General features: G+C 45.9%; 1 protein-coding gene across 4 annotated transcripts in view; it reads left to right on the top strand.

Moving 5' to 3' along the window:
- lyst (lysosomal trafficking regulator) overlaps window positions 1-21,192 on the top strand; it is a 97,698-nt gene that overhangs the window by 44,796 nt on the left and 31,710 nt on the right. For all 4 annotated transcript variants that reach the window (XM_054749814.2, XM_054749812.2, XM_054749811.2 and 1 more), the window contains exons 5-18: window positions 240-2,334; window positions 8,496-9,432; window positions 9,525-9,686; window positions 12,042-12,201; window positions 13,875-14,089; window positions 14,170-14,236; window positions 14,670-14,779; window positions 15,208-15,577; window positions 15,660-15,798; window positions 15,919-16,092; window positions 16,172-16,332; window positions 17,959-18,149; window positions 18,487-18,732; window positions 20,513-20,686. In XM_054749814.2, coding sequence (XP_054605789.2) covers window positions 240-2,334; window positions 8,496-9,432; window positions 9,525-9,686; window positions 12,042-12,201; window positions 13,875-14,089; window positions 14,170-14,236; window positions 14,670-14,779; window positions 15,208-15,577; window positions 15,660-15,798; window positions 15,919-16,092; window positions 16,172-16,332; window positions 17,959-18,149; window positions 18,487-18,732; window positions 20,513-20,686 — 5,201 coding nt within the window. The remainder of the gene's footprint in view (window positions 1-239; window positions 2,335-8,495; window positions 9,433-9,524; window positions 9,687-12,041; window positions 12,202-13,874; window positions 14,090-14,169; window positions 14,237-14,669; window positions 14,780-15,207; window positions 15,578-15,659; window positions 15,799-15,918; window positions 16,093-16,171; window positions 16,333-17,958; window positions 18,150-18,486; window positions 18,733-20,512; window positions 20,687-21,192) is intronic.

Raw genomic sequence — 21,192 nt, 5'->3', positions numbered from 1 at the left:
TGTGACCTCAGAATGACGCCGGCATTTAGAACAGAACCGCTGATCTTCTGTAACATGGACCCTAGACATTTTTCCTTTAATTAATGTTTGCTTGCTGAAATGTCTACCAACACACTGTCCTCTTTACATGCAGCTTAGCATCACTATGCACTGGAAATGCCCACGCTCATTTTAAATATTATTTTGCTGTAAAATGTCTAGTTTACGTAAGTCAGATGGATCTTCCTGTGTGTTGACAGATTTCACCCTGCCATCCTTACTGGAGGTGTTCTTCAGTCGGGAGGTGAAGGCTGTCTCTGTCAGGACTGGACAGAAGGCTTTGACGGATGAGCAGAGCTCCGGGAGAAGGGCCCGTGTTGGAAGCGGCACATGGAAGTCACGGCGGTCCCGCAGAACGGCGCACAGATACTCTGTGAAAGATGCTCGGAGGTCTCAGGTCTCTACCTCAGATTCAGAAGCCAACTCTGAAGACAAAGCTGTCACAGGCTCGGGTGGCGCAAGGAGCCGGAGATCTCATGGCTCCACCATCCATGTAAGCTGTCAGCATCATCGCTCAGAGGCCTCGCACTTAACCTCCACCGCCACCAATACCACACAAACCATGAGTGCTCCATACCCTCACCCCAGAGCCCCTGGGTCCCAGATGGTTGACTTTGAAACCCTGACGGACCCAGCTGCAATATCCATTTTCAACCGCATGGAGAACTCGCCTTTCGATCTTTGCCATGTGTTGCTTTCCCTGCTGGAGAAGGTGTGTAAGTTTGACATGAACATTAATCACAACCCTGGCCTGGCAGTCAGTGTGGTGCCTACTCTCACAGAAATCCTGACTGAGTTTGGAGATTGCTGCGGTCCTGGAGGTGGAACAGGGGCGGAGGAGCTTGCTGGAGGCTGGACGGAGGAGCCAATTGCACTTATTCAGAGGATGCTACTACGCACAATTTTGCACCTGATGTCTGTGGACGTGAGTCAGAACGACAGACTCCCAGACAGCCTGAGACGCAGTCTGACAGACTTGCTGCGAGCAACTCTGAAAATCCGGAGCTGCTTGGAGAGGCAGAATAACCCTTTTGCACCGCGGCCCAAAAAGACTTTGCAAGAGGTCCAAGATGACTTTACTTTCTCTCGTTACCGCCACAGAGCGCTGCTGCTCCCGGAGCTATTAGAGGGAGTTTTGCAAGTTCTACTTAGTTGTCTTCAGGCTTCTACACCAAACCCCTTTTTCTTTAGCCAGGCCCTGGAGCTGATCCATGAATTTATTCAGCACCATGGTCTTGAGCTCTTAGAGACCACAGTTTTGCGTTTGGAGGGACTCAGCCGGGCCAGGGATTCTGAAGTAGGGAGAGAGGCTTCTGAGAGGCTCAGAGGTCTCATCGCAGGAGTCTTCAAAATAATCAGCGCTGTTAAGAAGGCAAAGTCCGAACAGCTGCATCAGTCAGTGTGTGCCCGTCGACGCCACCGTCGTTGTGAGTATTCCCACTTTTTGCATCACCACAGAGATCTGTCAGGTTTGCCCGTGTCTGCTTTCAAGCAGGCTGCTAGACGCAATCCCTTCGAGGAGGATGGGGAAGGCTTAGAAGGAACTGAGGGAGATGGCATGCGTTGCCCCGAGCGCTGTTGCTGCCTTGCTGCCTGTGCCCATGAGTGTTTACGACTATTGCAGCGCCTGACGCCCAGTGGACCAGCTGTGCTGCAGGTGTTGGCTGGGATTCAGGCTGTAGGAATCTGCTGTTGTATGGACCCTCGCTCAGTTGTAGGACCCATGTTACATGCTTTCCAGGCTCCAGGTCTGCGCAGCTATCAGGGTCATGTACTCAGTGTGCTAGGTAGGCTAATTCTAGACCAACTGGGTGGGGGTCAGCCTTCAGAGAAAGCCAAGCTGGCCTCCTGCAACATCTGCACCTTGGACAGTAGCCAACTGCCAGGCCTGGAGGAGACTCTGCAACAAGGAGAGTCCTCAGCTATTTCTACCAGTTTACGTTTTCGCTCCCAGGGAATCCTTCCCAGTGGAGGAGGTGCTGAGGACATGCTCTGGAAGTGGGATGCTCTGGAGGCCTATCAAGAACTAGTGTTTGGAGAGGACTGGCAGCTGAGCCAGCACATAGCTGGCCACGTGTGCCACCTGACTCAGCGAGGTAACGCTATTGTACAGTGGCAGCTGTACACTCACATCTTCAACCCTGTGCTGCAGAGAGGGGTCGAGCTGGCTCACCATGCCCAACAGCTAGGGGTTTCTACAGTCTGCACTCAGGTCTGCAGCTACCACACACAGTGCCTGCCCGTGGAGGTTCTTCTCATCTACCTGCAAACATTACCAGCACTTCTGAAATCAAGGTGAGCTGATTTATTTTCCTCCATCTAAATTGACCTTACATTAGTTATTCTTTTTTAATGTTGGTTCTAATTTTGGGGTGGACTTTCACAACTCCCAAAAGACGGTACACAAGTGATAACACTCTTGCCTGTGATTGAGTGCATGTGCTTTTATTTGTATCTAATCAGTATTAGCCAAGACATTAGTAGCTACAATTCAGTACATTTTACAAAACCTGGTATCAAAGTTACTTTTGGACCTTTTCCAAAGCCCTGCTCGGCGTGACTGGAATTGGTTCAGCCTGTCTGGACAGCCTTTTCCAACGGCACAGTCACTGGTTGTTCCAGAGTTTTCCGCCTGCTGCCTCGCTGTCCTGCAGCCCGCAGGCATTTGTGGGTTCAGAGTTTGACAAAAACCCGTGACTGAGCATAATGTTCAGCGTCTCCACCATTGTTGTGCTGTGTTGTGTTTTTGTGTGACTAACCCCTCCTTTCCTCTGGACGTGAAAGCGGCATGTAACACAATAGCGGCGTTTTACCCGTGAGGTACCATCCAACCGGCAGCGTTTTAGACGTGAAATGGGTGCAAAAGTATTACACGCCACTGATCCCGCAAAGTCACGAGAGAATTGCAACAACATGCGTGATTTCAGAAGGCCTCATAATAACAAGCGACGAGGAAGACAGCTGCATGTATCCAAAAAGGTCTGTGGTTTATTTTCTGTTCTGTTTACATCGACCACATGAGGTTTCACAGGAAATGACGAATGTTTATCTGCACGTGACCTTTATTTTGAACGTTTCTGGACATTTTCTACTGCTTACATGTTTGACTTCCTGTCTGGCTTGGTCTAAACTGCAGAGTTCGATGTGTTTTGAAAGCGTAGCTCATAAAAATAGACTCAAAGCGTAATGATGGTGTCCCTTCACTTCTGGCAAGCATCCAAAACGTTACACCAGTGGAAAGGAACCTGTCCACTATAACGGCAGCTAAGTGTTGCAAAGTATGTTTTTTTGGTCGTTTGGCAACGCTTTCATGTCCGGTCAAAAGGAGGGGAGGGGTGACAGATCACCTCTCACTCACAGGAGCCACTCAAACCTTCAGCCTTATGATAAATGCACTTACTAGAGCCGTACCTCAGTTTGACTTGGAAAAACAACCCACACCGTATGAAGCGGAGTCACTCTATGTCGACTGAACCGTTTCGAGCTGAGTAGGGCTGTTGGAACAGGGGGTTAAAATGAATCGCAGCACATCCTCAGAGTCCTGACAGATTGTATTATGTTACAGTACAACAGTTATACCTCCATCATCTCTAAGACGATCTCATTTTAAAACTCGACATGAAAGAAGAAGAAAATATAATTTCTATAGCGCCTCTCAAGATAAAAATCACGAGGCGCTTCACACAAACAAAAAATGTAAAAATATAAAAAAGAATTTAGAAAATGGTTAAAAATATATTGAAAATGAGCAAAAATAGACGATTGTGATTTAAAAAATGTTAAGAAAGAGAGAGAGTGAACAGGAAAGAGGGAAATCAGTGGATCCTGAGGAAGGTGGAATAGGTGGGGAGAGCAGAATAAAGAGAGAGAGGTGAAGAAGGTCATACAAAAGCCAGCTTGAACAGGTGAGTCTTCAGCTGCTTTTTAAAGGAGACCACTGAGTCCACTGATCTCAGGCTCAGGGGGAGAGAGGTCCAGAGTCTGGGGGCCACAGCAGCAGATGATCTGTCACCTTTGACCTTTAGCCTGGTGCTGCACAACCAGTAGGCTTTGATCACTGGACCCCCTGGACCTGCTGGGGGTGTAGGGACTAAGAAGATCACCAATGTAAGATGGTGCTTGTCCGTGTAAGGCCCTATAGACCAGAACCAGGATCTTGAAATGAACCCTGAAGTTGACTGGCAGCCAGTGAAGCTGGAGGAGAAGCGGGGTGATGTGGGTGTGTTTGGAGGACTTGGTCAGAAGCCGAGCACAGGCGTTCTGAACCACCTGTAGACGGTTCAGGGAGGTTCTGCTCAGACACGTGAAAAGAGAGTTACAGTAGTCTAAGCGTGAGGAGATGAAGGTGTGGAGAACTGTCTCAAGTTCAGAGCGAGACAGAATGGGACTCAGCTTAGCAACGTTTCTGAGATGGAAGAAGGAAGAGCGAACAAGAGAACTGACATGAGAATCCAGGGTGAGAGCTGGGTCAAAGGTCACGCCAAGATTCCTGACAGAAGGTTTGGTGTGGGAAGCAAGCTGACCAAGAGAGTCTCTGACTTTGGGAACCAGCTTGTCTGGGGCACAGATGAGGATCTCAGTCTTATCTTCATTCAGCTGTAGAAAGCTCCCAGCCATCCAGGTTGTGATAGAGTCTAAGCAGGTGTGTAACAGCTGCAGCTTAGACATCTCATGGGGCTTAAAGGAGATGTACAGTTGGATGTCATCTGCATAAAGATGGTAGGAGATTCCTTTGAAGGAGCTCAGGATGTGCTGAAGAGGAAGCAGATAGAGGAGGAAGAGCAGAGGCCCCAGCACAGAACCTTGTGGGACACCATGGGTAAGGGAGGTGGTGGAGGACCTAAACTTGGAGACGGCCACAGAAAAGGAGCGCTCAGAAAGAGAAGAGGAGAACCACTCCAGAGCAGTTCCTGATAGGCCTACCCAGTCTCTCAGCCTCTCCAGTAGCAGGTGATGGTCAACAGTGTCAAAGGCTGCAGTCAGGTCCAGCAGGACCAGAACAGAACAGTCCCCTGCATCACTGTGAGTCAGAAGGTCATTAGAGACCCTAAGAAGAGCTGTTTCAGTAGAATGAGCTCTACGAAAACCTGACTGGAAGCTATCATAGATGTTATGTTCATCAAGAGCAGCTGTGAGTTGTTTAGCCTCAACTTTTTCCAAGATCTTGGAGATGAACAGGAGTTTAGAGATGGGTCTGAAGCTGCTATGGAGAGAGGAGTCGAGACTCGGTTTTTTAAGAAGCGGGTGGATTACAGCGTTCTTAAAGTAAGCAGGGACCTGACCAGAAACCAGAGAAGCATTAATTATAGAGAGCACGCTGGGACCGATGGACTGAAAAGCACTTTTAAACAAAGATGACGGTAAGATGTGGAGGGGGCATGCAGAGGTCTTCATAGAGTTAACTAGTTTGGTTAACTCAGGCAAAGAAACAGGAGCAAAGCTATCTAGGATGATGGGCCTGGTTGGAGTCGGGAGAGGCAGCGATAAGGCTGAAGGAGAGATGCTAGATCTAACCTTATTGACTTTGTCCACAAAGAAAGACAGAAAGTTCTCACAGTCTGCAACAGAGTGGATGGAGGCTGTAGGAGAGGCAGGAGAGACGATGCTGCTGATGGTGTTAAACAGCACCTTGGGGTTCCCTTTGCTCTGGGACACCAGGTTGGAAAAATAGGAAACCCTAGCGTCTCTGACTGCAGAGTTAAAGGATGTCAGAAGATCCTTTAGGTGCAGCAGATGGACGTGGAGATGGGTTTTCTTCCACAAGTGCTCAATTTTTCTGCATTGGTGCTTCAGGCTGCGAAGGCTGTCATTAAACCAGGGAGTAGGGTTCACTGCAGGAACTGATCTGGTTCTGACAGGACAGATGTTGTCCAGAATGGAGAGGCAGTGCTCGTTGAACTGAGAAGTTAAGGAATCTGGGTCGTTATCAGAAGAACTGGGTGGATCAAAAGCAGCAGAAAAATTGCTAGCTGTGCTCTCATTAAGAAAACGAGAACTAACCATACGGCGAGCAGGAGGTGGGGACGCAGAAACTGACAAGTTAAAGAAAATGCAATGGTGATCTGAAATATAAACGTCCTCAGGACGAACACTGTCAGCATTTAGACTCAGGGTAAAAAAAAGGTCTAGAGTGTGCCCCTGGTGTGTGTGGGGCCAGAAACATGCTGGGTAAAGCCGAAGGAGTCCATAAGGCTGGAGAAATTCATGGCAAAGTGATCGGAGGGATCATCAACGTGGATGTTAAAGTCACCAACAATCACCAGTCTGGACAGCTTCACAGTGGAGGATAGAAAGTCACTAAACTCCTGAAGGAAAGAACTGTTTGGACCAGGTGGACGATAGACCACAGCACAGTAGAACGGGTCCTTACGCCCGACTTTAATCAGCTGCAGTTCAAAGGAAGCAAAGCGACCAGAGGTTGTAGAGCTACATGGAAGATGGTCTCTGAAAACAACAGCTAGGCCTCCACCACGACCAGAACCCCGGGGCTGGCTAAGAAAAGAATAACCACTCAGGCAAAGTTCAATCAGACCAGAATAATCAGATGTTTGCTGCCAAACTTCAGTCAGAAACAGAAAATCCAGGCTTTTAGAGAGAATTAGATCATTGAGCAGGAAGGTCTTATTGTTAACAGAGCGGGTGTTTAATAGAGCCATGCTGAGTGAGGGTGAGGAATCAGAAACTAGAGAAACAGCTGGAGTTAGTGGACGTAAATTAGCAGGGTTAGATCCACGGTGTTTATAAAAACCACTTATGGGGGAACAGGAGGGGAAACCACTGAAGAGTGAGGATAAACCAACCTTAAAAAACTTGGATGGAGAAACCACGCTGCAACGCGGCCTGGCGAGAATGTGGAAATGGCGCTCAAGTCGCCAAACAAAGGACAAGAAGCTAGAAGATCACGCCGATGTTTATTAGATAAACCACGCTTTAAGAGAAGTCTTATTCTCACCTGGATTCCTGCTTGTTTACCTCTTTTCCTCTGACGTTTTCCCGGGACCGGATAAACATCGCCGGAGGCTCCCTGGTTAGAATCGTCATTTGACTCCGGGCCAGTGCGCCACTCAGATAAACAAACAGGGAGGTACGTCCTTGGTGCATCTTGGCCGATCGTGAACCAACGGAAGGACAAAAGAGTCTGGTGGTCATAGGAGATGGTAGCAGGGACACTACTGAAGAGGATCTCCGACAGGAGCAAGGTGGAAAAGAGGAGGTTAGTGGAGAAAAGTTTGAAAAAGTGGCCGGTGACTGCGGCTAAGCCAAGCACAGTCGCCATCTTGTTATCGACCGGAAGCGGAAGGAGGCAGGCCTTGTAAAGAAATTGCGTTTTTAATGGCTGTTTCCATTTTCACAACATTTTAGTAAGATATTCAGAAAAAGTCACTGATGTATTACACTCATCTCATGTTCTAATCAATTATCCCTGTCGTAAAAATTTCCCTCATGAAATAGATTTAGCTGATTTACTCGATCACATGAGACATCATACATAGTCAGCTGTCTCAGACTGGGATACCTCATCTACAAGAACACTGGTTGACATTAGAGCTGAACCTCCAGGCCCTGGGTAACTGATGCTAATCAATAATGTATCATAGCTTTGTGATCTCAGAGCAAGACGGAGGAATGTTGACTATGTTGCGCCAGTAGAATTACTGTAGTCTGTTTAAATCAGCTTTAGGCGTGGAAACCTAAGGGTGATACAACGAGAAAGAATAGTAAGTTAGTCTACATGATCTCATTTTAACATTCACCCATTTTCATCTATGGCTTTGGTAAAAAGAAAAGATTCAACTTTAAAACAAAGATGATCACTAAAATCTTTGTTTTACGATGTTCTACTTTTAATTAAGTTGTGCAGATCATTTGAAACACCTTGCATTTGGTGTACACATCTTTATTAAAACCTCATTTCACAACAGGCTAGGCAAACAACTCACTGTTAGCTTACTATACTTACAATATCCGTACAGGTGTTAAATTAAACTCAAGCTCCACATATGAAATTTTCCTGGAACACACACAGATAGGGCTTTACTCAAGAGTCAAGATAAAGAACCGTGATAGTTACTGGGGTATTTTTCCTCCTTCTCGGGTACCCCTTCATTGATGTGGTCAGTCTCATGAGGTTGTATCAGACAGCTCCATCTGCTGGGCCAATCAGATCAATCATTATAATTTCACATGTTATGTGAGGATTCACTTCTGTCTCTGTTGTGTGAGTGTATAAAAGCAGGGAATGCATTTAAAAGGGTCAAATGTTACTGATTCTGAGTAGACACGGTGGGTTGACCTTCGTAAAAATGTGACATTGCTAAAATAAAAGCACACAACCAGCAGAGAACAGATTTGTTGCCAAGTAAATAATGTTGGAGATATTTAAATGTGGTGAATCAGATGATTCTTCTGTATTGGTTTCACTATTTTTTAGAGATGTTTTATGGTTTGTGTTGCAGGGTGATCAGAGACCTTTTTACCAGTTGCAATGGGCTTAACCAGGTGACAGAACTTGTGTACCTGGACCAGACTCGTTCTTTGGCGTTGAAGGTGTTTGAAACTCTGATAATAGGCATCAGACATCAGCACACTGACGGCCTTCTTCAGGAATTGGAGGGTACTGATACCAAAGAAAGGGAGGCTGTCGTGGGTCCAGCTGAAGAGTTGGGGTCCAGAGGGGTTGGAGAGGCTCCGCAGAGCCTCAGCAAGTTCTACGAAGGTCTGAAGGAGGCATATCCACATTATAGAAGCCATAATGGGCAGAGTCGCGGACCGGGGAGCAGCCGAACTGAGATCCACCGACATGTTATCAATCTCTTCCTTTGTGTGGCTTTCCTCTGCGTCAGCAAAGAGGCTGATTCGGACCGGGACTCGGCCAACGACTCTGAAGACACTTCCGGCTATGACAGCACAGCGAGTGAACCTCTGGGTGGCCGTCTGCCTCTTTTGTCCCCGGACAGCGTGGCTTTGCCCTCCAAAGAGCAGCTGCGCCGTGCTGCAGATATTTGGTCAGTATGCCGGTTGATCTACATGTCCAGCCCCCTGTTCCAGAGGCAGTTCTTCAGGCTCGGAGGACTGGACGTGTGCTTGCGCCTCGTGGCAATGGTCATCCAAAAGCTCTCTTGTAAAACAAAGGATGGAAAAACAAAGAAGAAGAGAGACAGTAAAGGGAAAAGCAGCCCTGAATACACAGTCCCGGCTGCTACTACGGGACTGGAGGAAGCTTCTCGAGATCCATCTCATGTTCCTACTGAGGGAAAAACCAAAGATCCTGCCAAGAGGCTGGAGGAAGAGTGGCAACTACAAAGCATCCGTCTCCTTGAGGCCTTGCTGGCTATTTGTCTACACAGTGCTAACTCAGCCATGCAGAGAATAGAACCTGAACTTACCTATCAGGTGGGTTAACGTACACTTAAACCAAACACAGCAGTCGCAACGAATGCTTAATGTCTTTAGTTAATCAGTTACGTCTCTTTTTCTTTTTAAAGCTTCAGTCTGTTGAGGACACTCTGTTAGAGGTAAGAGACCAGCTGTCTCGCTCAGGGGTGGTGAACTCTGACCTCGCCATACCTCTATTCGACTCTCTACTGCGAGTGGCCTTGGCCGAGGTGTCTTCATGCACCGATGTTCCCGAGGAGAAGACGGACAAGGTGAGTTCTTCATCGGGAGATTCAGTGAGTCCAGCTGATTCATTTAAAGGAATTTTCATGTGTTCATAACAGCACAAATTTCCTCAAGTAATCCTAATCCGTTCTACTAGTACTAGGTATTAGGTAATATTAGGTATGTAATGGTGCAAATAGTCAGATTTTTTTCAGTAAGGCACAGACACATTCCCACACGAACGTGTAACTGTGTTGCACACATTAGCCATTAGCCAGCAGCACAAGCGTCCATTCTCTTTCACTTATCTGGAGTCGCGTTGCGGGGGCAACAGCCTGAGTGGAGAAGCCTAGAGTTCCCTCTCCCCAGCCACTTGGGCCAGCTCTTCCGGAAAATCCAAAGGCACTTCTGGCCAAGCGAGAGACATAGTCCCTCCAATGTTTCCTGGGTCTCCCTTTAGGTCTCCTCTCGGTAGGACGTGCCCAGAAAACCTCACCAGGGAGGCGTCCAGGAGGCATCCTAATCAGATGCCTAAGCCATCTCAACTGGCTCCTCTCGATGTGGAGGAGCAGCGGGTCTACGCCGAGCCCCTCCCGGATGACCAGGCTTCGCACCGTATCTATAAGGGAGAGCCCAGACACCCTGCAGAGAAAACAAATTTCAGCTGCTTGTATCCGCGATCTCGTGCTTTCGGTCACTACCCAAAGCTCGTGACCATATGTGAGGGTAGGAATGTAGATCGACCGGTAAATCGAGAACTCCGCCTTCTGGCTCAGCTCTCTCTTCACCACGACAGATCTGTATAACGCTCGCATCACTGCAGTCGCAGCACCAACCTCCCTGTCGATCAACACAAGCAGCTGTGTCCGCATTCAGGGGCTGCATCCTCCGAAAGACCCAACCTTCCCAGTTGATGTAGGCTGGTTTTGGTACCAGACACCAGATCTTTTGTTGGTCGTTGGACAGTCTTACTCGACGAATGTCCTATCTCCTAGCAACTGTGCCAAAGCTAAACTGAAGTTAAAACTATACTTGGGGACGTACGAGCTACCACTAGCGAGAGGATGTTTTTAGCAGCTGAAGACGGTCTAACTACCAACAGATTTGTCCTTTCAGCAGACGATATGGTTACATGAACATTTCTATCAAAAACATGAAGGTTTTACATGTTTTAGTTTTTCCTCTTATCTGCTTCTTTCTATTTTATTTTTAAATGAGCTCCCACCAATTTTATCGCATCTTTAAATCGGTTAATCACACGCTGGGGTGTCACACTTGTGAGAAATGGGGAGCTGACTAATATCACACAATCATTTTGGTCTCGGTTACCATTAAAACGAAGCTAAATGTGAATACTTGAAGTCTTTTCACTCTCTGACCCACTCTGTAAAATATAAGACGCAATCGTGATTGGTCGACAACAGGAGCATAAATAAAAGCAAAACAAGTTTTCATTAAAGTACCACTACCCTGACGCTGTGTTCCCACGCAGCTGTTATCAGCCTGTCGTACAATGAAACGGCAGACGTAAACAACAACGGCTCTTGTGTAGCAGTGGATGCAGCGCTGCCCAACCTCATAGGTAAACTCCGCAGCAGCTACACGACCAGGCAGGAACATTAATTTGCCTCCATGAGATTACAGACGTGCCAAAGCTGAAATGGTTTTTTTGAGCTGTCAGAGGAACGTAAACCGTCACAACTACTAGGCCCTTCTTCCAGGAAATGAGATGAACACAAAAAGCTTTTAGAAGATGGCATCATGCTGTTCTTGCTGTAAGGCTCCAGGTACCTGGTGCCCTCTTGCCTCGCATCCTTTCACATACCTGTTTTAATTCAGCACAAAAGGTTTCATTGTAAGAAATAAATTCATTTCCTGTGAGCTTTCCATCTGAGCCCAGCAGAGTGTGGTGTTCGCCACAGCGGCCCAAAGCTTTGGCAACGGGTTGTTTACTCTGTTATCACATTAAACAAACTATAAACGTTAAGATAGTCACAAGTCTCTCTGCTCTTTGAACATTTTAGTGTTATTTCTTTGATAAGTGGTGGTGTGGGCTCGCTTACATGCACATGCTATAAGTGAGCGTACACAACAAGGAACTGGGTTGTGTGCATGCCGCGCAGGTCAGCTGATGCTCGTCTTATGACCAAAATCTTGTACTTTTTGCCTCCTCTTTTTATCCACCACATAAGTGGAAAGACCACTCACTCCTAGTCATGCTGAATGTTCTACATAATGAAAACACTCTGGGTGGTTTTCTTCAGAGCAGGATTTGGTAAGAGCTTGCCAAATTAGTTTTTCCTTACCAACGTGTTGAGCGTGGAGTTGGATTTGAGTGATCCACCAGAACCAGGAGTTTTTGATGTTTTTCCTCTGACTTGCCTCCCACCCATTCTTTCCAGAAGCTCCAGGTGTTTGCGGAGGGGGCGGCCCCTTCAGCCGGCGATCTTTCTGAGGAGGTGGAGGAGGCGCAGAGCTGCAGCGTCAGGCTCCCAGGGGAGGAGGAGGGCTACGACGCTGACAGCGAAAGCAACCCAGAGAACATGGACAGGCAGGAAGAGGGTAGGTCCACACACACAATCACTCCTCATTGGTTACTTGCACAGTTTTGCCTTCTTCACCTTTAACCTCATAAATTTTTCAGCTTCTGTTTATTTTTAGCTTTACTCTAAATCACATGTAGCTCGTGCGCTCAGTCTGTTGTTTTTGTTGGTGATAAATGTCAGCAGACTGATCATGATTGATCAGGAGGTCATGTGCTCATCTCGACCTCCTACTCTCTGATCTGGGGTCCTGGGAAATCTCCTTTCTCACTCAGCTGCTGGTTAAGTTTGCTTTTGCAGAGTTGTTAATTCTTCTGCATTCACATGAAGATTTTAGTGCTTTTTTGAGCTGGTTGTGGGTTTTTTTTTTTTTTTTCTCTAAAACCCAACATCCTCCTTTGGTGGCCGGCAGAGGACATTTAGCAACAAGAAGTTGTTCTTTGTCCGTGACAAAGCAGAAAAGAGCTCGGAGCCTCTGGTCTCAGATCAGCCTCTCCTCTCCAGACTTCCAGGTTAACAGCGTCGCCCGTCTGCACTGTTTTTACTTTAACGCACTCAGAATAGAGCCATTGTTTTAGGTTTTACAACAGCGGGCAGCAGGAATCTTTGGCCTCATAAGCTTCATCTTGTGACTGGAAGTCCCAAATAGATAGATTTTCTTTTACTTCCTGGAAACTCTTGCGTCATATAACTTAGGGAGTCCTTTTAAACTCATTCTGAAAAGATCCCAAGCAAAATCTGAGAACTTAATAAATCACAAGCTGTAAATCCAAATTCAGCTTCAAAAGGAACTCTCCTCATCCTTTCTGCTTTAGCCACAGACTCGATATAAATCACTACAAATATTTCTTTTATTGTGAAATTTTAGGGTGCAGAAAGCAGAAAGAACATCTGTTTATTTAGACACTTCATGTTTTGTTTTAATTCCTGTTACCGCATTTTATTCAAAGCTTAAAATTGTAATTTGTGTTCTGATTAGTGGTTTAAAGTCACTACTATAAGGTCAGGATGATGTAAATAAGAGTTTGTGACGAGCTGGAAAAGTGAGGCTGCTCGCTTTAATGAGCCCACAAACCAAATATAATCTGCAAAACAACAGGGTAACAATGGGCTTAACAGTGTTTTATTTTTGTGTAAGCTTTAAGAGGAGACTAGCCAGAAGAAGTGTGACTATAAGGCCATTTAACAGTAGTACCCAGTGCATAAGATCAGGGTAAAGGATTTTATTAAATTTTTTTATTACTTTCTTTTTATTTTCCAGTCACATGTTTTGCTTGTAGAAGATTTGGTGCTAGTGTGAGCTCTCGAAAATATTTATGTCTTTGCTTGATCGAGTCCGTAGGAATCCGTCCAGCTGTTTGCTGTGCCGCTCCCGGAAAAGAGTGTGTGTGTTTGTGGGTGTTAGCTGGTAGTAATCTGTAGATGTGCGTTAGGAAGCCAGTGACGTCATTACTGAACGGACGTCCTAGTAGCCATGTGAGTGCCCGCTTGGCTGCAGGCCTGTAAATCATGAGGGAGCTCCCATGCAGCCCCGAGGCAGAGTGCAGACCTAAGATTGATTCATTTGTGCGAAGAGGGTGGACGTGAAGGAGGTGGACCACTGGAATTCAAAATCTGTGTTTTAATTCCTGCACGCCTGCCTGCTGGTGTTTAATTGAGCCGTTCCGTTGCGAATGGTCGTTGTTTCCATAGGAGGGAAGGCGGAGCCAGCTGGGCTGCGTGAGTTTGTGGCGACGGCGGCGGATGGGCCGGGGCGTGGCGTGCTGCTGTTCCCTGAGATCTGCACAATGGAGCTGCAGCTTCTAGCCTCCGGCTCACCAGACCTGGAGGTTCTCAGTCATGTATTTCACAGCCTGCTGGGTGCAGTGCATGGCAACAGCCACAACGCTGCCTTGCTCTACGATCAGGTCAGACGGAACGCTTTTATTTGTCTCCCTTATTAAAATCATTGTGGAAAAGCTCAACTTTCTGTTCCGGTTTCTCACAGGGAGGAGTCAAAACCATCTTACGTAGCTTTCACAACATCTTGGGTCAGAGCGACCCCTCCTTTACAGGTTTGTTACTCCATCTGAATGCTTTCTTCTCTTTAATGGTGTTCAAAGTTATGTTTTCACCTCATCATGATGTCCCTCTGAGTTTCTACTCTTTTTGAACTTGTTTATTTTTCCTTTTGCACGTGTCAACTAAGCTACTGTAACAGGAATCTGAAATTATGATTGGTAAATTATGCAAAAACATATAAAGCGTACCTTTTTTCAGTTTTACGGATCGATATTTTCATCTTTGTCAGTTTTTTGTAAATCTATTGTTTTCCATACATCTTTATTTAGATTTGAACACTTTTTAACATATTTCATGTGTTTTATTTTAAATTAGTTCTTCCTGAGCTTCTTTTTGGCCAGGAGCGAAGCAGGCAGTGGCTCTGTGTGGTGTTCAGGTGTTTAGCAAGCCGTTTGCATAATCAGCTCTTCACTGGTCTGCTCCCAGATTGCCAGACCGTGCTCGTGGAGCTGCTGGTTGCCATGGTGAGCCAACGGATCACGGCAGAGGAACTGGCTCTATTGATCCGCCTCTTCCTGGAGAAAGCCCCGCCCACGGTAATCGTCAAACCCCATAAGCTTCATGTTACGCGTGTGTATTGTCGGGTTCACAGGATGAAACTTCACTTTTTTTAAACGGAACCGAGAACTTGTGATGTGTGTCATCCTTCCTGTCACTTTATGGTTCTTAAAATCCCATCAACACATAATCCTCCCCCGAATGGTCTTCCCATTACGCAGCGTTAACACAGAAAGGTGCAGCGTGAAGTCTAGAGGAGATGTTAATGAGCGGTCTCCAGGTGATGCACTTCTCAGAGTTTTATTTTTAACAGTAAGCGAGAACGACACGGAGGAGACATTTCATTACATTTACTCCTGTTTCTTGCTTTTTTCTTGTCGTTATTAAAGATTTAACAAAGATTTGCTGTTTTTTTTATTTAAAGATGCAAAAAAAAAAACTTTCCTCTTTGAATTGACTTTAACAGGATATCTTGCTGAAGGGTATCTTGCAAATCATCGAAACCAACATGAATATAGAGCCTCTTCACTTCCTGACCTTTCCGATCATCCTCGGGGCTTCAACACCAGGAAGTTTGTCTCCTGGCTGCAGACACAGCGCCACAGCCAGGAGGAAAAGTGTGGGTTTGCTCTGGAAGGGCAAACTGTCTCCTGGTCGCAAGGAGGGGGATGCGGAATATCGACCGAATCATTCCCATTCCTCTCCCTGGCACGTCGCTCCGCTCCACTTGCCCCTTGTGGGGCAGAACTGCTGGCCTCATATGTCCAACGGGCTCAGTGCCTCGTTGTGGCTAAAGGTGACGGAGCAGCAGGAGAACGACGGGGACAGAGACAAAGGTGAGACAAAGATTGCTCAGCTAGAATGCATCCATCTTGCCCGCAAACCTGAAACGTCGTTCTGAGATTCTTTGTTTTTCAGAAGAAAGTAGTCTCCCTGCAGCCGAGCCTCAGACTGGAGCGAGCTCAGAGGAAGACCTCATTCACATCCTGTCCATGGGCTCCAAGGCACTGATGCTTCAAGTGTGGGCAGACTTCTCCACAGGCTCCTTCACCTTCAGGTGAGCACCAGCTTGGATCGTAATCTAAAAAGTTGGCGATAAAGAATAGTTTTTTTTTTATTCGATTGTTATTCATATATTCATGCACCTCGAAGTTCTGTGACACGTTATTTTCCTCAGAATCTGTATCGACCCAAACGATGAGATGAAAGCTGGGCTGTTGGCGCAGGCGGAGTCTGGTGAGGGGTTGTTCAAACGGGGGCAGTGGCAGCATCTCAGCGTAACTTACAGCGAGCAGCAAGAGGGCAAGAAGAACGTCCGCGGCCGCGTGGTGGTCTGGGTGTGTGGCATCTGGTGAGAGAACCCGCCTGCGATACGCTGCTCTCTGTGGTGGCACTGACTAATGTCTGAATATATTTGCTCTCTTCTGAAGGAAATGTGAGGTTTCTTTGGAATACACTCAACCGAGAAAGTCCAGTTTCTCATCTGACAACAACAAAACCTTCTGCATGCTGGGCCACTGCACAGCTCCCTCTGCAGAGCTGCAGAAACAGGCTGGAGGCTGGAACATGGGCACTGTGCTTCTCTTTAACGGTACGTTTCCCGTCTTATTCCTCTGCCCGATTAACTCCGTCATCACTTCTACTCCCTGGTAGTAAATTATTCACCAACCTTTTGTGTTACACTTACATTTTAAACACATATTCAGCAAGTGTGTTATTAGCTTCCTGTTCAATCAATCAAATTTATTTATAAAGCGCTTTTCAAACAAAGTGCTTTACAAAATGACCCCAGATTCCCATAACAGGTTAAAAACATTAACAGACATATGCAAGCACACACACACAGACTCACACACGCACACACACACACACAAGTAAAAATTATATTTGGCTGAGTCCAGATGAGCCAGGTATGGTAACGCAAGGAAACGCCATCAGAGGAGCCGTCTGCCCCGGCAGCATCAGGTCTTCCACACTAAGTCAGGACGCTCAGTGGAGGGGGAGCATAGCCCCCCACCTACAGAGCGCCCAGGAAGCTACAGTCGACCACCGCTCCCGGGGCAGAGGGCCCCCACAGTGGAAACACTGGATTAAAATGAGTAAAAATATAATAAAAGAGCTAATATAAATGACAAAAGTTAGAAAATAAGTAATAAATAACATCATATAAACAGTAAAATATTAATATTAAATAATAAAACTGTGCTAAAATATAATTATATAGAACATGCTAAGCAAGTAATAAAATATAATCATGTAAAATGAGAAATAAAACTAGTAAATATTTAGATAAAAGCTAACCTAAAAAGGCGGGTCTTGAGTCTGGACTTAAAAACATGAACGTCCTCTGCGGCCCTGAGGTCCTCCGGCAGCTCGTTCCAGAGGCGAGGGCCATAACACTGGAAGGACGCCTCGCCGTGAGTGTGTGTCCTGACTTTAGGGATGAGCAGTTAGGAGCAAAAGCTTTTTGGTGGGCTGTAATACAGTTGTTTCAGTATCCTGATACCTAAATAGACAAGCTGTGGAGCTGTCTATTTAGCAAAAAGCTCATTTCTAGAACCCCTTTAAGATGAATATGTTTAAGCTTGAGTTATTCTAAATGGACCGTAAAAACACTTTTACACTACAAACCAAACTCAACCCCAGGCACAGATTCAGAATTTGAGGGCAGCGTAGTGCTCACTTTCTTGCTCACAGTCATTTTATCATTTGGTAGGATCGTGGAGAAATGCTCTCACTGCATGAAATCTCCCCCTGAGCCACAAGCGCCACACAACTGACAGAATGTGCTTTACGTTGTTGTTGTTGTTGTTGTTTTTTGGGCAATTTTAAGGTGACATTTGAGTGAAATATCATTTCTTGCCTCTAATTGTCAGTGAGTGGTTTGCACCTGTGTTGGAAATCAGTTTGATTTTCATTTTTTCTATGAAAAGAGGCTGCTGGACTTCAGGATGTCAAGAAAAATACATCAAATAAAACATCAAGGCGCGCCATGGAAGCTGGAGTTTCTTTTCATGTTTCATGGCATCGCATGGTTTCAGCTTGAGGATTATTCATGAAATGTTTTTGATGAGAAGTCCAGCTTGGATTATTTTAGCACCTTAGTGAAATAAACATTCAAGTGTGCAGGGCATTCCCTAGCAGAGAAGAAAATAACACATAAAACATGCTAGATTTGTTGTAACCGTCTAACTTTGTGTGTGTGTGTCCGTGTCAGGGTCTAGAATAGGATCTGAAGAGGCCTTCTACCTGTTCTCCCGTGGTCCAGACCTCACATCAATCATGCCCTGCAAATATGGCAAGTCAAGTGGATCCTTCTCCAAGTTTGTCACCGAGGAAGGTCTGAAGTGTGAACACATGAGAGAGATTCTGATGAAGAACAAAGACATAGACACAACAGCATTGGTCGTAAGTCTTTCCTGATGCTTTTTCCAGTGTCAGAACTAATGATCTGTTCTTAGGTGGATCCCTTACTTTTATTCTTTTCTTTTTGAAGTGCTTCTGCAGCAGTGATGAGTGATGCTGCATGACAGGAAGAATTTTTCCATGATGGTTAAGACTGTTGTAGTTAAGCTGCAGCAGTTTCTTTGAGACTGAAAACGGTTTTTCAAACGTTAATGCGAATGGATTAGCTGATAATCGCTATGGTGATAAAGGAGACAATTAATCTAATATTTTATGCCAAATCACTTAAAAGTACAAATTTGGCCAGTTTTGATATCCTAAAAAATGTATTGTTGTGCAGGAGAACCTGGCCGTTGTGTACGCCCCCAGCAGTCTGAGAGTCTACACCATATATGAGCCCGTAATCCGACTGAAAGGTCAGGCCAAGACGGTAGTCACCCAGCGGCCCTTCAGTTCCAGAGAGGTGCAGAGTGTTTCCCTAGACCCCAGCGCTCTCAGAGCTCTGCTTCCAAACCACACCCAAGGCCTGCAGAGCGTCCTGCACAAGATCGGAGGAACGGGAACGTTTGTCTTCCTTTTTGCACAGGTAGGATGAGGCTCTGCACTAATGAGCTGCAGGGACCACCTGTCTTAAACCCTGGGAAGTAGTTTTTCCAGTTTCTTAACTCATTCACTGCCAGTGGCGACCAAAGTCGTCATTTTTTTACTGCGTGGGCATCGAAGTGAGCCCGCGCTGAGAGAACAAACATCCCAGCTCTAAAGCCGATCTTCATCCGCGTACGTCACACGTCACGTGATCAGGAAGCAGAACATCCATGTGTTAGGAGATCGTTTTGGGCCGCTGCTGTAAAAAAAAGGGAGGCGTGAACCAGCAAAGCTTCTGCCGATCACAATTCAACACCGGATTAGGAAAGAACGGATAACGCTCTAAACGCGCGGATTCTTCCTGATGTAAGGGGTGAGTCTCCGCTTTGTTTTGGTTGTTTTGGTGTCGACATCATCCTAGCGCACAACGTTCTGTGACTCTTAAAAAAACAGTGAAAACGGTGAGAAACGCTGGCAGCGAATGAGTGAATAAAATTCCAAAAGTCACAATGCTGGTAATAAATAAAGACATACTGAACATCAACTAATAGATAACAAACACTACAGTGGTTTAACCTAATGAAGCCAAAGTAGAAGGAGAAGATACTTCTGGAAAAGGCTGAAAATAATGTATCAGCATCACAGGTGCCTGTTTAAAGGCTGGAGTGTAGTCACAGGTGTTTGGTATCTGGGTGTGTACCTGAACCAGAGAAAGCTAAGGACGCAGTTGTCTCCGGACAGTTGGATGCATTGTTTAGGTTTTAGGTCCACCAGACTGTAGACAACCTCCCTGGATGTGGACATGAGAGGACAACTGAAGACGAACTAGGATGACTTCTAATAGGCTTATTGTTGAACTCCAGAGTTAAAGTTCACCTGTGTCAGATCACACCATCCGTTGCTATTTGAGCCAAAGTGGGCTCAATTATCAAGTCACAAAGCTTTGGGGAGCACATGCTTTGGACAGACGACACAAAACCGGAGCTTTTTGACAAATCGGCTCGAATACTAATAAAAGAAACCTGGAGCTAGTGTAAAACATGGATAAGGTTCGGTTCTGGTCTGGAGCTGCTTTGCTGCATCTGCTGCCAGTTGTCTTAAATATGTTCAGGGTCACCATCAAGACATCTGAGAGTTCAAAGCGCTGCTGGGTGTCGGAACGTTTGGTCATCGGTCCTCCAACAGGATAAAAACACAATAAAGGATCAGAACAAGGTACAGGACTGTGTCCTTTGACCCCTATCGAACATCTGTGGCTGAAACATCTGGAGGAGGAACTCTTCAGATGTGAGACCGCTGGAGTGGGTCAGAGTACCTGTTGGCTTGATGACAGCTATTCACTCAAAAGTTTTGGGTATTTCTTTCGTTCACTTCCCTCACTTTTAGAGGAAGTTTTGTCTTTAACTAGTTTCTTCATCTTTGTGGTTGCGTCAGCCTTGTGTTCATGGAGATGCTGCAGTCGGCCGACGCTGCAAAGCAAGTTCCAACACAAAGAGTCAAACTGCAAAAGTGCATTTTTCATTTCTGTGATGAGCTCTGTACCAAGTTAAATAGTAATCGTATTTCTATAATATGACTTTTAATTAGGAGCTTTTTAGTAACATTAGTTAGAAATACTAGAAGTGATTAGGTTGCTTTCACTTTTCAAGAAAATGTTTTGTATCAATTATTTTTGTACATTTATTTTTAAAAGCTGTTTAAATTATTCTTATACTGTATATGAATGAACAACGGGTCAGACATGTTATCTGTCTCTTGTCTCGGATCTTCTCGACGTCCAGACGGTGGAGCTGAGCAACTGTGAGAAGACCCAGGCCCTGGCTCTTCGAGCGCTGCTTTCTCTGTGCAAGTACAACCAGCACCGCATCCATGAAATGGACTGTTACCATGGTTACGCTATGATCCACCAGGTCCTCATCAAGTCTAAATGCATCGTTGGATACCATATGCTGAAAGTGAGTCATGCCTCCAAGTCTTTGCCATGCTCGGTTTCCGTAGGTTCGGTTCTACACCGCGACTCGCTCGCCATAACTTATTTTTGACATGAACTTGACCTGACTCGGTGTTGGTGACTCCGCTGTTACCTCACCCTGTAGCTATGTCTGTAATAGAGCCGTGTGATGGTTCTGGGCTGAAATGGATTCGGTCTGACTTGATGAAACTCCGAGCTCCTGCAGATTTTTTCAGCACCTCTGATTGCTTTTCTCACTTTAGACTTCCACGTCCCGGATTGTCAGCTCAGCACCGGACTGCTCTGATTAGTGATGCTACACGCTAATAATTATGCCTGTTTGAAAAAGGAACATGCTGTGCTTGTATATCCCCTTTTCAGACTTTATTCTGTATAAAGTGAAATCAGCTGAAGAGCTCAGTAATGTTGCACTTTAACTTTGTCATGCTTTTTAATTACTTGTGTGAAAAACTTCTAGCTTCTGTCCTAAAGGACCTCGATGTACCGGAG

This window comes from Nothobranchius furzeri, chromosome 12 (genome assembly GCF_043380555.1).
Source record: "Nothobranchius furzeri strain GRZ-AD chromosome 12, NfurGRZ-RIMD1, whole genome shotgun sequence".
NCBI lineage: Eukaryota > Metazoa > Chordata > Actinopteri > Cyprinodontiformes > Nothobranchiidae > Nothobranchius > Nothobranchius furzeri.
The sequence above is the reverse complement of the archived record's forward strand: the minus strand, read 5'-3'. Positions and strand labels throughout refer to the sequence as shown.